General features: G+C 42.1%; 1 protein-coding gene across 1 annotated transcript in view; it reads left to right on the top strand.

Annotated features, from left to right (window-relative positions):
• Positions 1-13,868, top strand: part of KIAA0930 (KIAA0930 ortholog) — a 131,209-nt gene that overhangs the window by 101,119 nt on the left and 16,222 nt on the right. Inside the window, exons 3-6 of the mRNA XM_014523683.2 lie at positions 5,430-5,537; positions 6,894-6,971; positions 10,428-10,529; positions 10,921-11,061. Coding sequence (XP_014379169.1) covers positions 5,430-5,537; positions 6,894-6,971; positions 10,428-10,529; positions 10,921-11,061 — 429 coding nt within the window. The remainder of the gene's footprint in view (positions 1-5,429; positions 5,538-6,893; positions 6,972-10,427; positions 10,530-10,920; positions 11,062-13,868) is intronic.

Here is a 13,868-nt window from a genome sequence, read left to right as displayed (position 1 = left end):
TGTGAGCCTGAAAATGCAGGTATGGCCCCACTGGGCCAGGGCCAGGGACTTTCACTGGGGAAAAGGGGGTGGGTGTGCTATGGAGCTGGACTGGGCTGGCTCCACATGCTGCAGGAGCTGCATGCTGTGGGGCCAGGTGGGCTTGTCCCCACATGCTGTCGCCATGTGCAGCCAGGGACTTGGGCAGGAACTGCCTGTTACGGGGCCAGCTGGGGCTGGCCCCACATGCTGCCACCACCTACGGCCAGGTACTGAGGCAGGAGCACAGGGAGCTGTGCACTATGGGGCCAGGTGAAGCTGGTCTCATGCCCTACCACATGAGGCCAGGGTGTCAGGTGGGAGCTCTGTTGGGCTAGGCTGGGCTGACTGCATGCTGCTGCCACTTGTGGCCAGCGACTCGGGTGAAAGCTGCATGTTATGGGGCTGGGTGGGGCTGGCCCCGCACCCTGCCACCACATGTGGTCAGGAACTGGGGTGGGAGCATGGGGAGCTGTGCACTATGGGGCTGCATGGGGCTGGCCCCACATGCTGTCACCACATGCAGCTTAAGGGACTCCAAGGACCACCCCCCCCACACACACACACGCACACACACCCCTCCACCCCCACCATAACCCTGCAGCTCCCACATATACATCCATACCCTGCTACACACCCACCACACACTATACAAGAGTAAGTCTTTGTTCTACCTCAGGGGTAGGCAACCCTGAACACAGGTGTCAGAGCATGGCACATGAAGGCGTTTTGCTTGACTTGTGCATCTCCAGGCAAATGGTGGGGAAGGGGCCGGAGCTGCACTGCCATACTGAGGATCAGGCCCCTCGTGGCTTCTGTGTCATTTGCTCTGGCATGCCAACATCTTACAAATCAGTTGCAGGTGTTTTTGGCATTCTGCCCCAAAATGTTGCCAAATTATGTTTTTTTTTTTTGTCATTCAACTTATGGACAAAGCTAGGAAGATGAATGTGGATAAATTGCACAGAATCCATTAAGGAGTTCCAAACATTTGAATAAATCAATGTGCCATGGAGCTTGGATGAGCTTCTGTTGTTTTAGCATTCGTTCATCTGCAAACATGTGTGCGCAAGGGTCTGTACCCAGTTTTTGACACATCTTCATTTTGTCTGGGTTCTTTCATTTCAATGCTCTGCCTTTTTGTGGCTGATTATTATCGGAGGTTTCTTCAGCCTTGGCTTCTGGCCAAAGTTATGGACAAGTGGTGCAAATGCTGATGTGTTCACTAGCAGCTGGGACTGAGCCTGCTTGGTTTATTTATTTCATGTGAGGGATCAAACACCCACAGCTTAGTAACTTTGCAGTTGCTGCCAGCATCTTTTTCACTTTCCAGTCCCATAGTTGCTGAGGGAAGTAGGACTAATTCCTAAGTCATACACCGTGCCAGGGATAGAAGTTCCAAAGGTACTGCTGTTTTTGCTGAGGCCTGACCTGGTGCTTCCTTTGATTTGAAGGTAATTGGTTCCACTTCCACTGCTTCTAAGAAGTCCATGTTTACAAACAAATTTACAATCTAAAAATGGGTTTACAAACAAATACCCTAAATTTATAAAAGCAACTAGCAATGAGCTTGAGTTGTTGAGCTTGCTGTGAGGAGCAGGAATGTTGTTGATTGATGGGATCAGATTATCAGAGGATGAATGTTCATTGCATTCAGTAATGCAGCTGAGGTGTGTTAGTTTTGGACAGTCAAAAATGAAGGGACCCAAAAGTTACGATTCTCCTTGGGAAATCCTGGACTTTCAATGTAATCATCATGAAGGGGCCATTAGCACCAGGTCATTCTCCTGCTACTTACCCAGAGACCACCAATAATAGGAGCACGAACATAAATGCCTGATGTGTCAGCTTCAGACTATCTGCTTTTGATAACAGAAAGCATTGAAATGTCTATTTATATCTTTAGAATAGTGGATGCTCTTCGGCTCCTGCTTGATCTGCTTTTAGAATGAGATCATCTCTGTCTTTGTGCACACATGTAACTCTGGGTGGCTTGCACATGAGACTAAAATCTATTCATAGCACTGTTTATTGCCCAGTAAAAATCAATCAGACTTCCCTAAATATATTTCCTTTTGCCTGTAGTAGAACCTGAGTGCTAGGCTCATAAAGTAAACAGCTACAGCAGTAATTCACTGAGACACAAATTGCCCTCAACCATATGTTCTATTGTTCACACAATCTTCTTCTAAATGCACATGCAATACAAGGTATTGGAGGCATCACAGGTGCCTTTCTCTCTCTGTCTTCACTTTGTGGGAAGAGGAGAAGGTAATAAATGAAAGCAGTATTCAGGTACAGTGACTAATCAGTTATTGACTAAAATATCATGTTGAGTGAATATATTTTCATAGGTATCTTACAGTGTTTTGATTTTAAAAAAAGCTGTTAATGGTCAATGATTTTGTGTGTATGTGAGTGAAATAGCTTTGAACTTGTATTGCTAAGAGGCAGCCATGCTCTGCACAATGTGAAGATAGACCTCCTAGGTTTTAAAAATTGTATATAGTTGAGTTATCTGGTCTCTCTCTACTGTGTCTCTGTCTCTGTCCAGTAGGAACCTATGGTACTTGGGCAGTCGTGCCTTGTAGAATTGGCCTTCTGCAACCACTCATCTCTTCCTTGAGTCAGGATGTGCTCTTTCCTTCCATCTTAGCTCTCGAGGAAGTTTTGGGAATCATGTAAATATCCTTCTCCATACGTATTGAATGAGCCCAACTTAGAACCCTGAGCATGCCAAGAAGAAGAAAAAATATGCCATCCTCAGTTTTATTTGGTGTATGGATACGTAGTGAAATTTTGCTTTTACCTACTTTAATTTTGTTCCTTTCGCCTCTTCCTTTCTTCATCTTGATCCAGCATCTTCTGTTTTTACACAACTCATAATTAACCCACGGAATTCATTCTGCTAGATATCCTGAAAGCTAGGATCTTAGCTAGGATTTTTTAAAATGAATTGGATGTTTATGGGAATAATTTAAAATGTGTGTGTAAAAATAAAAAGTCACATAGGGTATGCTCATGCTTCACGTTAAAAGCAAGGGTTAGAAAGAAACTTTTTTCCTTGCATGTTTCTAATTTATGGGACTCTTCTGCCTTCCCCAGAAGCATGTTCTATTGGTCACTATAAGAGAGAGCATAGTCAATTGGATGGGTTACTAGTCTTCTCCATTATGGTATTTTCCCTGTTCTGCTTTTTCCTACTGTCTTGCTGATGATGCAGTCCATCACTGATCTTCCAGTGACCTTTCTGTATCATTCTGCCATATTTGTTTTCCCCTCTGTTGAAATCACCCCTTAAAATAAATTATTTTTTACCCTCTTCATTTCTTTTTATTTAGGTATCAGTCTCATGACTGAATATTTAAATACATTCAACAAAAAATTGCCCCAAAGCACTGTGACTATTCAGTGTGCACTTTGTCATTTGGCAGTATTTAATTCTAGAAAGCATTTTGAAATGCATCTCCCATGAAAGACAATTTTATGGAACACAGTTATATTTGATTTTAGGCACAGAAAGGTATGCTTTCAGTCCTCATGGTACCTGACTTTGGTTTTGTTTCCTCCTCTCAAAGATTGTACTGACTCATTTGCATTCTTTCTGTATATATGCCAGCCTTCATTTCTATCATTAGTTTTCTTAGCAGACTTGAATTATTTGCACAATTAACAGAGTGCTGAATCTTTTTTCTTGAGGCTTTACTCTCACGTTCTGGCTGTCTTTGTTGTGTGTGAGATCTGTTTTTTCTCAAGCCAACTCAGCCCTTCTTTTTCCTGTACCACCAAATCAAAATAAATGTTCACATCTGACATAGGCAGTCAACAGTTCATACATGGAAACTATTCAGGTTTCCTATTTCATATCTCAGCCACATTATCATCCTTGTCTTCTGCATTTTTGCTGCATTTTCAGTTCAGATTGCCTTGCAATGTTGGTAAATTTCAGACCTGCTTGCTGGTTTAAGTTAAACCAGACTCTCCCAGCATCCTGGCATGCTCTCTGGGCTGGGTGGGGCTCTCTACTCCACAGCAGAGCTGGCCCCTCCCCTCTGCTCCCCGGCTGCAGCTCCTGCAGAGACTGCAGACTCTGCCTGGCTTCCTCCTGTTTCCCCCCTCCCCTCACCACTCCCTGCTAAGCAGGAATTCCCCCTCCCCTCTGCTTTACATAGACACCTCTTAGCACTAGGTAGCAGACCACATGCTGGCTATGATCCATGCTGTGGCAGATGGGACAAATGCAGAATCAACAGGTAGTTGGTAATGTCCCTCTGTTGTTTTCTTAATGGGGTGATGAACACTTATCAATTCCTTGCTGGGCTGGTCAGGAGTAGAGAATCCCTCCCTAATCAGTGTCCTGCTGGGGCCTGGCCATGCCCCCCTCAGCTCACTACTGAGGAAGGGAAGGGAGGGCTGCTCTAGTGCCCCCGCCCCGGCTTCTAGCCTGAGTCAGTGCAGGCATGTGCCTGCACTTCTGGGATGTCTGAGCAGTTACAAACTGGTTTAGCCTAGCCAGGTTAGACTAACCTGCAAAGATTGAATCAATTCAGGCTCGGGCTTTTTGAATGTCTGTCCTAGCTGATGTGTGCTTGGGTGGGAAACTTCTGAGGAAGACTCCAAATCCATAGGATGTAATGAGGGTGAGGAATGAAACCAAATTGCCCTATATTCATCAGTAACGATGCATTGGCACCTTTTATAAGGATAAAGGTGGGCTGGTCAAATTGCAGTTTGTATCATTTTGTTCTACTTGTGATATCTATTGTGGATGCTTTTTTTTCTTTCGTTCCACTTGCTGGGGTGAAGATTTGTTCTATGATCTTTACAAAGCTGTTACTTAAGGGTGACTGTTCTTCATTAGTAGTTGAAGTGGTTCCTCATAACACCCTTTCAAGTCCTTTTGGCATGAATGTATCTCTACCATTGTTCTGCTTTGACTTAGAATTCCTCCTGCCACTTTGACCATGTCTAACAACCGATAATTATATCACATGATATGTTAGATTACTGCCACATTTCCTTTAATGAGAATAAGGTAAGAGTATTGTGCATGTGTGAATGAAGATCTTTTTTTCAGTTTGGCTAAAACATGCCTAGCCAAAACTCTAGTCATGCATATGAATGTTAGCTGCACAATCAATATATGAAACCAGTATCTAAAACTAAAATCTCTTGAATTTTCAGGACAGTCTCTTCCACCTCCCTATTCCATTCACTTACCACCAACTCCAGAAAAAAGTGGCAAAATGAGATGGCTTTGCTTAGTGACCTTGAAAGTCCACCAACCCAAGATTTTGGCAGACAAACAGGACAGCATGTTCCAAAGTGGAGGTGGAGAGTATAATGTAAGATGTGCATGTGCCTATAAATGTTTATATATCATGTTTACTCAATGTCTTGTCTTCTATCAGCAGGTTGAAGTTGAAGTTTATCGTAGGGATTCCAAGAAGCTTCCTGGCCTGGGTGACCCTGACATTGATTGGGAAGAGAGTGTCTACTTGAATCTCATCCTCCAGAAGGTGATGAAAACCTTCTCTGAAGCTTGCTCACATTTCACAGACCAATCCTAGTATAGGGGTCTTAGTACTAGCTCTAGTTTACAGTGTAGCTTGAGGTGTTTGAGCACTCTGGGAAGGGAAAAAGAAAAGAAAAAACTATGTTTCACTTTGGCTTTCTGGATCTAGATGGATATTCCTAAACAGAAAATGTTGTCATATTTTATTTAACTTTCAAGAAAGTCCAAAACTGTTTGTACTCGCCTGAGACCATAAGTCCACCCATATTTGGTGAATCTGGGCCAATGTTGTATTTTATAATAAGCGTTGTATTTTACAACAAAATTTGAAAGCAGGCGATCTTCAGGAATTTTCCCACTTTGTTGAGGTAGATAAGATTATTAGAAAAGCAGCATCTTCATTAAGACTTGCTATACTGATTAAGAAAAAAGTGATTTTTTTCTTTAAAAGTCTGAGATCCTGCTAGAAGTACCATTGTATTTCTACTGATGTGCTGCACTGGGAATTTCCAGTTGCTGGCAGAAGTTTAATAAACCATTTTTCATTTGGAAGAAACTAAACCTATCAGAGTTTGGGGTTTTTAGATTAACTCTTAGATGTTTTAGTTATTGTACATGTTATATTGGAGCTTTGGGAACCTGATGTTATAATTAGTTGAGATCTTTTTCACAGTTTATCTATTACAGTCTCAAAATGGGAGCCGTTTAGTTTATTGCACAAATGGTGGTGATGGAGTTGTTTTCATTATCTTCTCCCCCTCTCAAGAGATTAATTCTGTAGATGCTGTTCAGAGAGCAATTATCCCTCATTTTAAGGTAGAATCCCAGAGAATCATTTCACTGTAACTCTGAGAATTTATTGAAGCTGGGAAATGCTTGGTGCAAGTTTTCTCTGATCACATGGCAGACTTTATGGTTTTCGATGCATCTAGCACATTGCCCTCTTTCATTAAGTTTTCCATTTTTCCAAATCTAGGGAGGTGTTTTCTCCTATTTCCCTCTTAAACTGGATCTTTCATGTAGCCTACCTATCCTTCCAGGTGACCTGTAAAATTGCATCCAAATTAAATGCTGGTAGAGATTGGACGCTGATATCTATAGTGGGCTGTATCCACAAAGCAATGGTCTTTGACAGTACTGAAAGCATTGTCAAAATAGGTCTGGCCTAACTCTTAAAAAAAAAAAGAAAAGAAAATCCAGCTGTAGTTTCAGTGTATTCAGTGCTCTGAGGCAGAAAGGAAACAGTTTCTTTGAGATGCTAGATAAAAAGCTGAAAAACGTGAATGAAGTATGTTTGCTGCTTTTGCACTTCAATATTTAGCTGTAAACCTCTGTTTACCCGCCCTGCTTTCTGTTTCAGTTGGATTACATAGTAACCTGTGCTGTGTGCACTCGCTCAGATGGAGGGGATATTCATATTCACAAAAAGAAATCTCAGGTGAGGCACATTTACAAATCTCAAAGACAAGAATTTAGCATCCAAAATTCCCTTTTTCAGAAAAAATATATACAATCATGATGGTGGTTCTCCAGTTGTGGCCTGTAACAAATGTTTTGTCTCTGAAACAGCTTGTCTTTTCAGTCAGGAACATTTCTTGCTATTTGTGTCCCAGAGTCTATTTGGACTCTTCAAATAAAAATGAAAAGAAAGTGTGCCTTCCAAAACTCTGCAGAGCTACTTTCATTCCTTTGCTTATTAGGTGGGTGTTGTTTTGGTGAAGGAACTGTTATCACATCTGAAGGGCACCTCAAAATGGTAAAGATAGCAAACCCGGAAGTGGGCTGAACCACGTAGTAGCCAGGAAAGATTATTGTATTGGGGGCTGCAGGTCAGGAAGAGAGACTTGATCTTACTAAAAGATCAAATCTTTATAGAGCCTGGAAATAAGCAATTGTCTACCCTAATCCAGAAACATTTATCTCTTGGCTTTCAATGCTTTGTTTTTTATGTATCCAACTATGATACATGGCTGGGAAGGTATACATTGTGGGTGGGAGGCTCTCTAAGTGGAATAGTTTGAGAACTCACGGGCCACATCCACACGTGGTGTTGATGTTTGGTTCTCTGGGAACAATTAGTGGTGGCGTACCTTGTGCAACTACTTGTCCCTGGGGGATGCCTGTGCCACGTGTGCTCTGGTGCATAGCAAGTTACCCTGGGAAGGGTAGGGGAGGCTGGGGCCAGCACTAGGCTGGCCCAGCAGCCTTACTTGGGGTCCTGGAGGCCTCCCAGCAGTAGCAATTCTGCTGTGTGGAGCCTGGCCGGCAGCCACGGCACAACTTGGGATGGCCAGGCTCCACTTTTGAGCAGCACACGCTGCCCATGCGAGTGCCACTCCACCTTTTTTTCCCCCACGTTTTATTTTTACCCTTGAATATCCAGGTGTAAAAAACAAAACAAAAAAAAAATCCTCCAAGCTGCTCCCTTGCAGTGCAGAGACTGACTCAACGTGCGGTATGTGGCGCCACAGACATGTGGCACTGAGGCACGACATACCGTACGGCTGTGCTTGTCTGGACACAGCCATGGAGTGCAGAACAGTTAACAAAGATCAAGGCTAGTCCTCCTTGCTAAAGACTCAATTTAAATAAATTTACATACTACAGCACAATAAAAATAAACCCCCAAACAAAAGCAAACCTTAAAATCTGTTCTTGAAATTACACAAGAGTTGCTTTTAAAAGTACCCAGGGTAGTCACTGATAAAAGTGATCCCTAAAAATCAGTGTTTACAACTGTAACTTCCCTTATCTAGGATAAGGCAAAGAGATTGTTTGGAATGGAGGAAGGCAAGAAAGAAACATTCTTTTCCTTGTAGAAAACTTCTGTAGAAAAGCCAAGTATTACTGTTTGTCGATATGCTCAGAACAGCAGCAAGTTTGGTGCAAGTTCCTGCTTTTCCAGTGTTGCAGTAAAAATCTTGTAGAACTCTGCTTGTCCTGAATTATCCTTATGCATGCATATTACAACTTATTTATAATAATGGTTGTCGGTATAATACAGTTTATTTTCTGTTTGTGTATGTGTGCACTCATAGCCTCTCAGTAGAAGGGAGGCTTGGCTTATTTTTGGAATAAAATTCCATACTGAAAATTACTTGACAAGCAAGAAGGCAAAAACAGTGAATCTTGTGAAGGGAAAAAATAATAGCTAATAACTAACTAGCAATATCACTCTTGAAGGCTAAATTTTGAGAACCTGGGAAAACCTAAAATGAAATGCAGGATAAGAAAGTAACTGCAGTAATGAAAGCCCTACAAGAATGCTCTTAGTTCTACTACATGTTTACTTCTCAAGATCAGTTTGTACGATAGCATAAACACATCTTCATGCGCCAGAAACAACCAACGTGTGTATACATTCTTAGGTTTTTCAGGATTATCCTCTGACTGAAGGTTCAAAGCTGTCACAATTAAGATGACTTTACAGCTTCTCAAAGTACTAATTAGCTAGATTTTGACTGATGCAGAGAGGTGAATGGGAAAACCCCAACCCCTAATATGTTGCATAGAGTTGTCTTTTCCCAGCCAATTGTATAGAATGGCTCTTAGATGAAAATTTCAAACTTCCTAACCTAGAGAAACTGTTTTTCCTTTTAAAGGTCACATTGTTTATGAGCTTTATTTATTACTTTGTTATCCCAGGGTTGTGCAGGAGTAATTTCATCAAGATCAGCAGAGTCATGGCCATATAAAACTAAAGTAAAATATTACTAAACCTGGTCCTGTATCATTTTGCAAACTACATGAGTCTCTGCCTGACTAGACTGTTAACATTTTCTACAAACTCCATGTTTTCATTATAATTTATTCTTCTTCCTTCACTTGTCCCACCTAAATGGGGTTGCCGTTGCAGATCCTGGCTCTTCACTGGCTTTGGTCATACTTATCTTCCTAATCCAATTCATCTCTCATGTACCTCTCCACTATTTCTCTCCATCTCATCTTCAGTCTTCCTCTTCCGATTTTCCCTGGTAGTGCCATTCATCATAACATCACACTAAAACAAAACCATTTTTGCTCTTGATAATGCTGCTATAAAATTCCTGGTGCAGGACTAGGATTATGACCTGGAAGACTGCTGTGTCTCAGTCATTGCTGTTGCTCTGCTTTGTTAGTTCTTCTATTAGGAGCTCTATAATGCAACTTATTTATAATGACAGTTGTCAGTATAACACAGGTTTTGTTTTTTTTCTGAATACTGAGTGCATATGTGTGTGCATGCACAGGATTGCTATGCCAGATTGAACCAATAATCCAGAAAATCTCTCACCCATGGCCTCATTCCATGCTAAACAGTTTGGAGTAGTAGTTTTGAATAGAAGTATATTGGAGATATTGATAGTGCATTAAAATTCTTGCCGTCATGGTTGTGAAGATAACATTCCAAGTATATACAGAGTTGAAAGTAATGCTTGAGCTGTTTTCCACCTTTGTGCCCATTAATCCTTATTACAGTAATGACTAAAGCCCATTGAAGATGCATTAATGATTTTGTTGGGCGTTTTAGAGGATGACATGGGAAATGGTGTGGGAATTGGTAATTGCTGCAGAAAAGGAGGTGCAGATGGGAAGGGAGGAGGACAGAGGCACCAAGGTTAGAGGGGGAGAGAGAGAGGAGGGGATGAAAGAGAAAGAGAGAAGGAACAGCAGAGACCCTAGAGAGGAATATATTTTCCCACCAAGTGATGTTGAACTCAATGTCCTGTGGAACAAATAATAACTAAAAGTTAATACATAAAGTCTAGAATCTGCCTTGGTATCTGCAAATGACCTGCTGACACTATTGTTGTGCACTGCTGGTTGGTGGTTTTGTTTTGTTTTGTTTCCAGTATCCATATTTCCACATATATTTAAACAGATAAGGCATATAATTGTACAAAATCTCTTGCAGCAAGTGTTTGCATCTCCCAGCAAACACCCAATGGACAGCAAAGGAGAGGAATCAAAGATCAGCTACCCCAATATATTCTTCATGATCGACAATTTTGAAGAGGTGGGTCCATCATTAAAGCGTAGAATCTTTTTCCTAATTTTTGTCTTTGTAACTCACTTGCCTGTTATTCATCTGTCTTGATAAATTCCCACTGCCCTGCTGACAGTTTTCTTTAATTACTCTTCATACACTACCAGGACTGTGGCATCCAGACAAATCCTTCTTGCTTTCTTGGTTTTATTTTTTTTCTTTCCCTTTAACTATGACCTTAGCACCTCAAACTCCGATTGTTTAAATCCAGATCTCAATCTCAATCCACAATCTCAATTCACTGTTTTTCTAATGGACTGAAGCAAAGCCCGGAGACCCAAATATGCTTTAGCTCTGTCTGAGGCATCTAACCACTGCAGATCTCCTCTTATGTGTTTGATTTTTTTGGGTGTCTTCTCAGGTGTTCAGTGACATGACTGTTGGGGAAGGAGAAATGGTCTGCGTGGAGCTGGTAGCCAGTGACAAAAGCAACACCTTTCAAGGAGTGATCTTTCAAGGATCCATCCGCTATGAAGCACTCAAGAAGGTCTATGATAATAGGGTAAGATGCTTCTTCTATCAAGAGCATCTTTTGTAGCAGTTATAGTGGTGAATTGTCCCATGATGTTTCTAAATTGGCATTTGCTTATCTCCAGCTGCAGCCACTACAACAGCTGCTTATGTGGATGCCCATTTATTTTTGGTTGGCTTTGGAAGTTACTAAAGAAGGCAGTACAAAATCCACTGCTATCAGTCCACAGAGCAATGGCAAGCTGAAGCCATCAGATTACTTGGGCTTTGTCTCTATGGTAAACTCAGTCTCTGGCAGCAGCACCCCCAAGCACTTGATGTTGCTCTAGGAAGGCTGTCTTCTAAACTGAAAGCAGTGTAGCCCAAGGGTGCTCAACTCCTGCCCATGGGCCAGATCCAGCTCCTGGTGTCATGTCATCCAGCCTACAGGGCTCCTTGCAAGTCCGAAAATTTTGTAGCGGGGGAGCGGTGGCACCACTCCATTGCTGCCAAATTTCCAAATGCATGGGGAGCCCTGTGGGCTGGATAGTGTAGCCTTGCATGTGGGAGTGGTGTGGGGTTCAATCCCAGTGTGCAGGGATAGATTTGTACTCTAAGCATTAATGGTTTTTCCTACCTGTTCTTTCCCCTTTTTGGTGCATTGTAGGTGAGTGTTACTGCTAAAATGGCTAAAAGGATATCATGTGGCACAAAGGGACCTGGTCCTGGAATATGGAGGTGGTACAGGGCCCTGAAGCTCAATCCTGGCATGCAGGGCCCATTCTGACCTGCAGATGGGTCCTGTGGCACTCATCTGGCCTGCAAAGCCTAAGGGTTGAGCACCGCTGGTGTAGCCACATCTGCCTGGGCAGGCTAAGTAGCTTAACTTAGTTAATTGTCACTGTCATTCAGCAGTGCAAATTAGCTCACTCCTAAGAGCCTGTAGAGGCAGAGATACTACTTCTGGTTTAGGAGGCAGCCCATGAAGAGCAGCACACCTGGGGACAGCAATTTTGTAACTGTTGATGTTTTCCTAGAGTTTAAAGTTGGTATGAATGCCGAAGTTCCAGTTGAACCTGAATGACTTCAAAGAAACCTGCATTTCCATAACTACTCTTCCCTTTTCTGTGATCCCCTTCCATTCAGAGTGGTCCTGGATATCTTTAGCTAGCTACAGAGGAACCGGGGAACCTTAGTAGATTTGTTCCACCTGAAAGTTCTAACCTCAGTGGTTATGTTCTTTTACTTTCCTGATCTCTTTTTCTCTAGACACATGTATATCCATGTGTTTTCAAAGAGCTTCTGCAGCTTTGCTGTCACAGAAGGAGTAATTTACTATGGAAATGTGAAATGCCAACAGTCATAGCTTTAGAATTCACATCTACTTCTTAGAATTCCAGAGAGGAAGTCTGAGAACCAACAGTAAAACTTCCTAGACTGTTCAGTAATAAAACCAGCTCTGAAAAATGGGAAACGATTGATCTAGAGAGACTAACTTTCCTTCACTGTGAGCTCACACATTTGATAGGCTGTTAGAAATTAAATTGCAGAGTACAATATCTGTATCAAATGCGACAAATCCTGATTTTTAGACCCAAAAGTCTTTTTCAGAGTACAGTAAAGCTGTATTAGGTCAATAGTTAGAAAAAAGAGGACTGTGACTTCTATTTTGAGTCTATAGCTTTTCTCTACCTCTTACACCCATGAAAGGTATCCATTTCCAAAATATCTAGTTTTTGCTCTCTTACCAGCGGTTTCAGGAAACTCTGAAGATGTTCTGCCCTCTACCCCCATTAACTACTATTAATGCATATTTGATTTATATTGAAGCATATCTATAGACTTAATATGATCAGCTAACTGAAGTAGTGGGGATACAATAGTATAAAAAGGGGTCCAGAAATGTTCTGAAATGTGGGTCTCTGACTTGAAGTGCATCCTGGCACTCTATTCACTTCTACTCTTATTTGTCCACTGCTCAAATTGCCTTAAAAACTGTTCATTGCTCAGGTGATGATTCTTCATTATTTGCTGTTCTTTGATTTTTGCTACAAATGTAGAAATTCTTACTTAGCCTTTAAATCTGTAGTTGAGAGGTTGGAGGCCATGGGGTTTTTTGTTTTGTTTTGTTTTTAGTGTAAGCAATGCTGGTATTAAGTCTTTCATAGTCTTATAATAAGCTTCCATCTCGGCCAACTTCAGCTGAACTCGGCAAGATGGCAGTAGTATAAATACTTAATTAAAAATAAAGGGAACGGAATTGGCAATGTCTCCCACTTCTTGCATCTATAGCTTTTCAGATATTCATGCAGGGTATAATAGGATTGCATTTAGAAGTCTAAGGAACACTTAGATACCTAATAAATGGTGTCTGCAGCTATTTATGAATCTATTTGAGAACTATGTAAGAGTTAAGCATTCGTCATGGGTTCTGGGCACCCCACTGTGTCCAGTTCTGGGCACCCCACTTCAAGAGGGATGTGGACAACATTGAGAGGGTCCAGAGGAAGGCCACCCGCATGATCCGGGGACAGCAGAGCAGACCCTACAATGAGATGCTACAGGACCTGAACCTGTTCAACCTTCACAAGAGAAGGCTGAGGGGGGACCTTGTGACTGTCTATAAACTCACTAGGGGGGACCAGAAGGGTTTGGGGGAGACCTTGTTTCCCCTAGTGCCCCCCGGGATAACAAGGAATAATGGCCACAAGTTGTTGGAGAGTAGGTTTAGATTAGATATCCGTAGGAACTACTTCACAGTTAGGGCGGCTAGGATCTGGAACCAACTTCCAAGGGAAGTGGTGCTGGCTCCTACCCTGGGGGTCTTTAAGAAGCGGCTCGATGCCTACCTGGCTGGGG

Source organism: Alligator sinensis, unplaced genomic scaffold, assembly GCF_000455745.1.
Source record: "Alligator sinensis unplaced genomic scaffold, ASM45574v1 scaffold806_1, whole genome shotgun sequence".
NCBI classification, from domain to species: domain Eukaryota; kingdom Metazoa; phylum Chordata; order Crocodylia; family Alligatoridae; genus Alligator; species Alligator sinensis.
The sequence above is the reverse complement of the archived record's forward strand: the minus strand, read 5'-3'. Positions and strand labels throughout refer to the sequence as shown.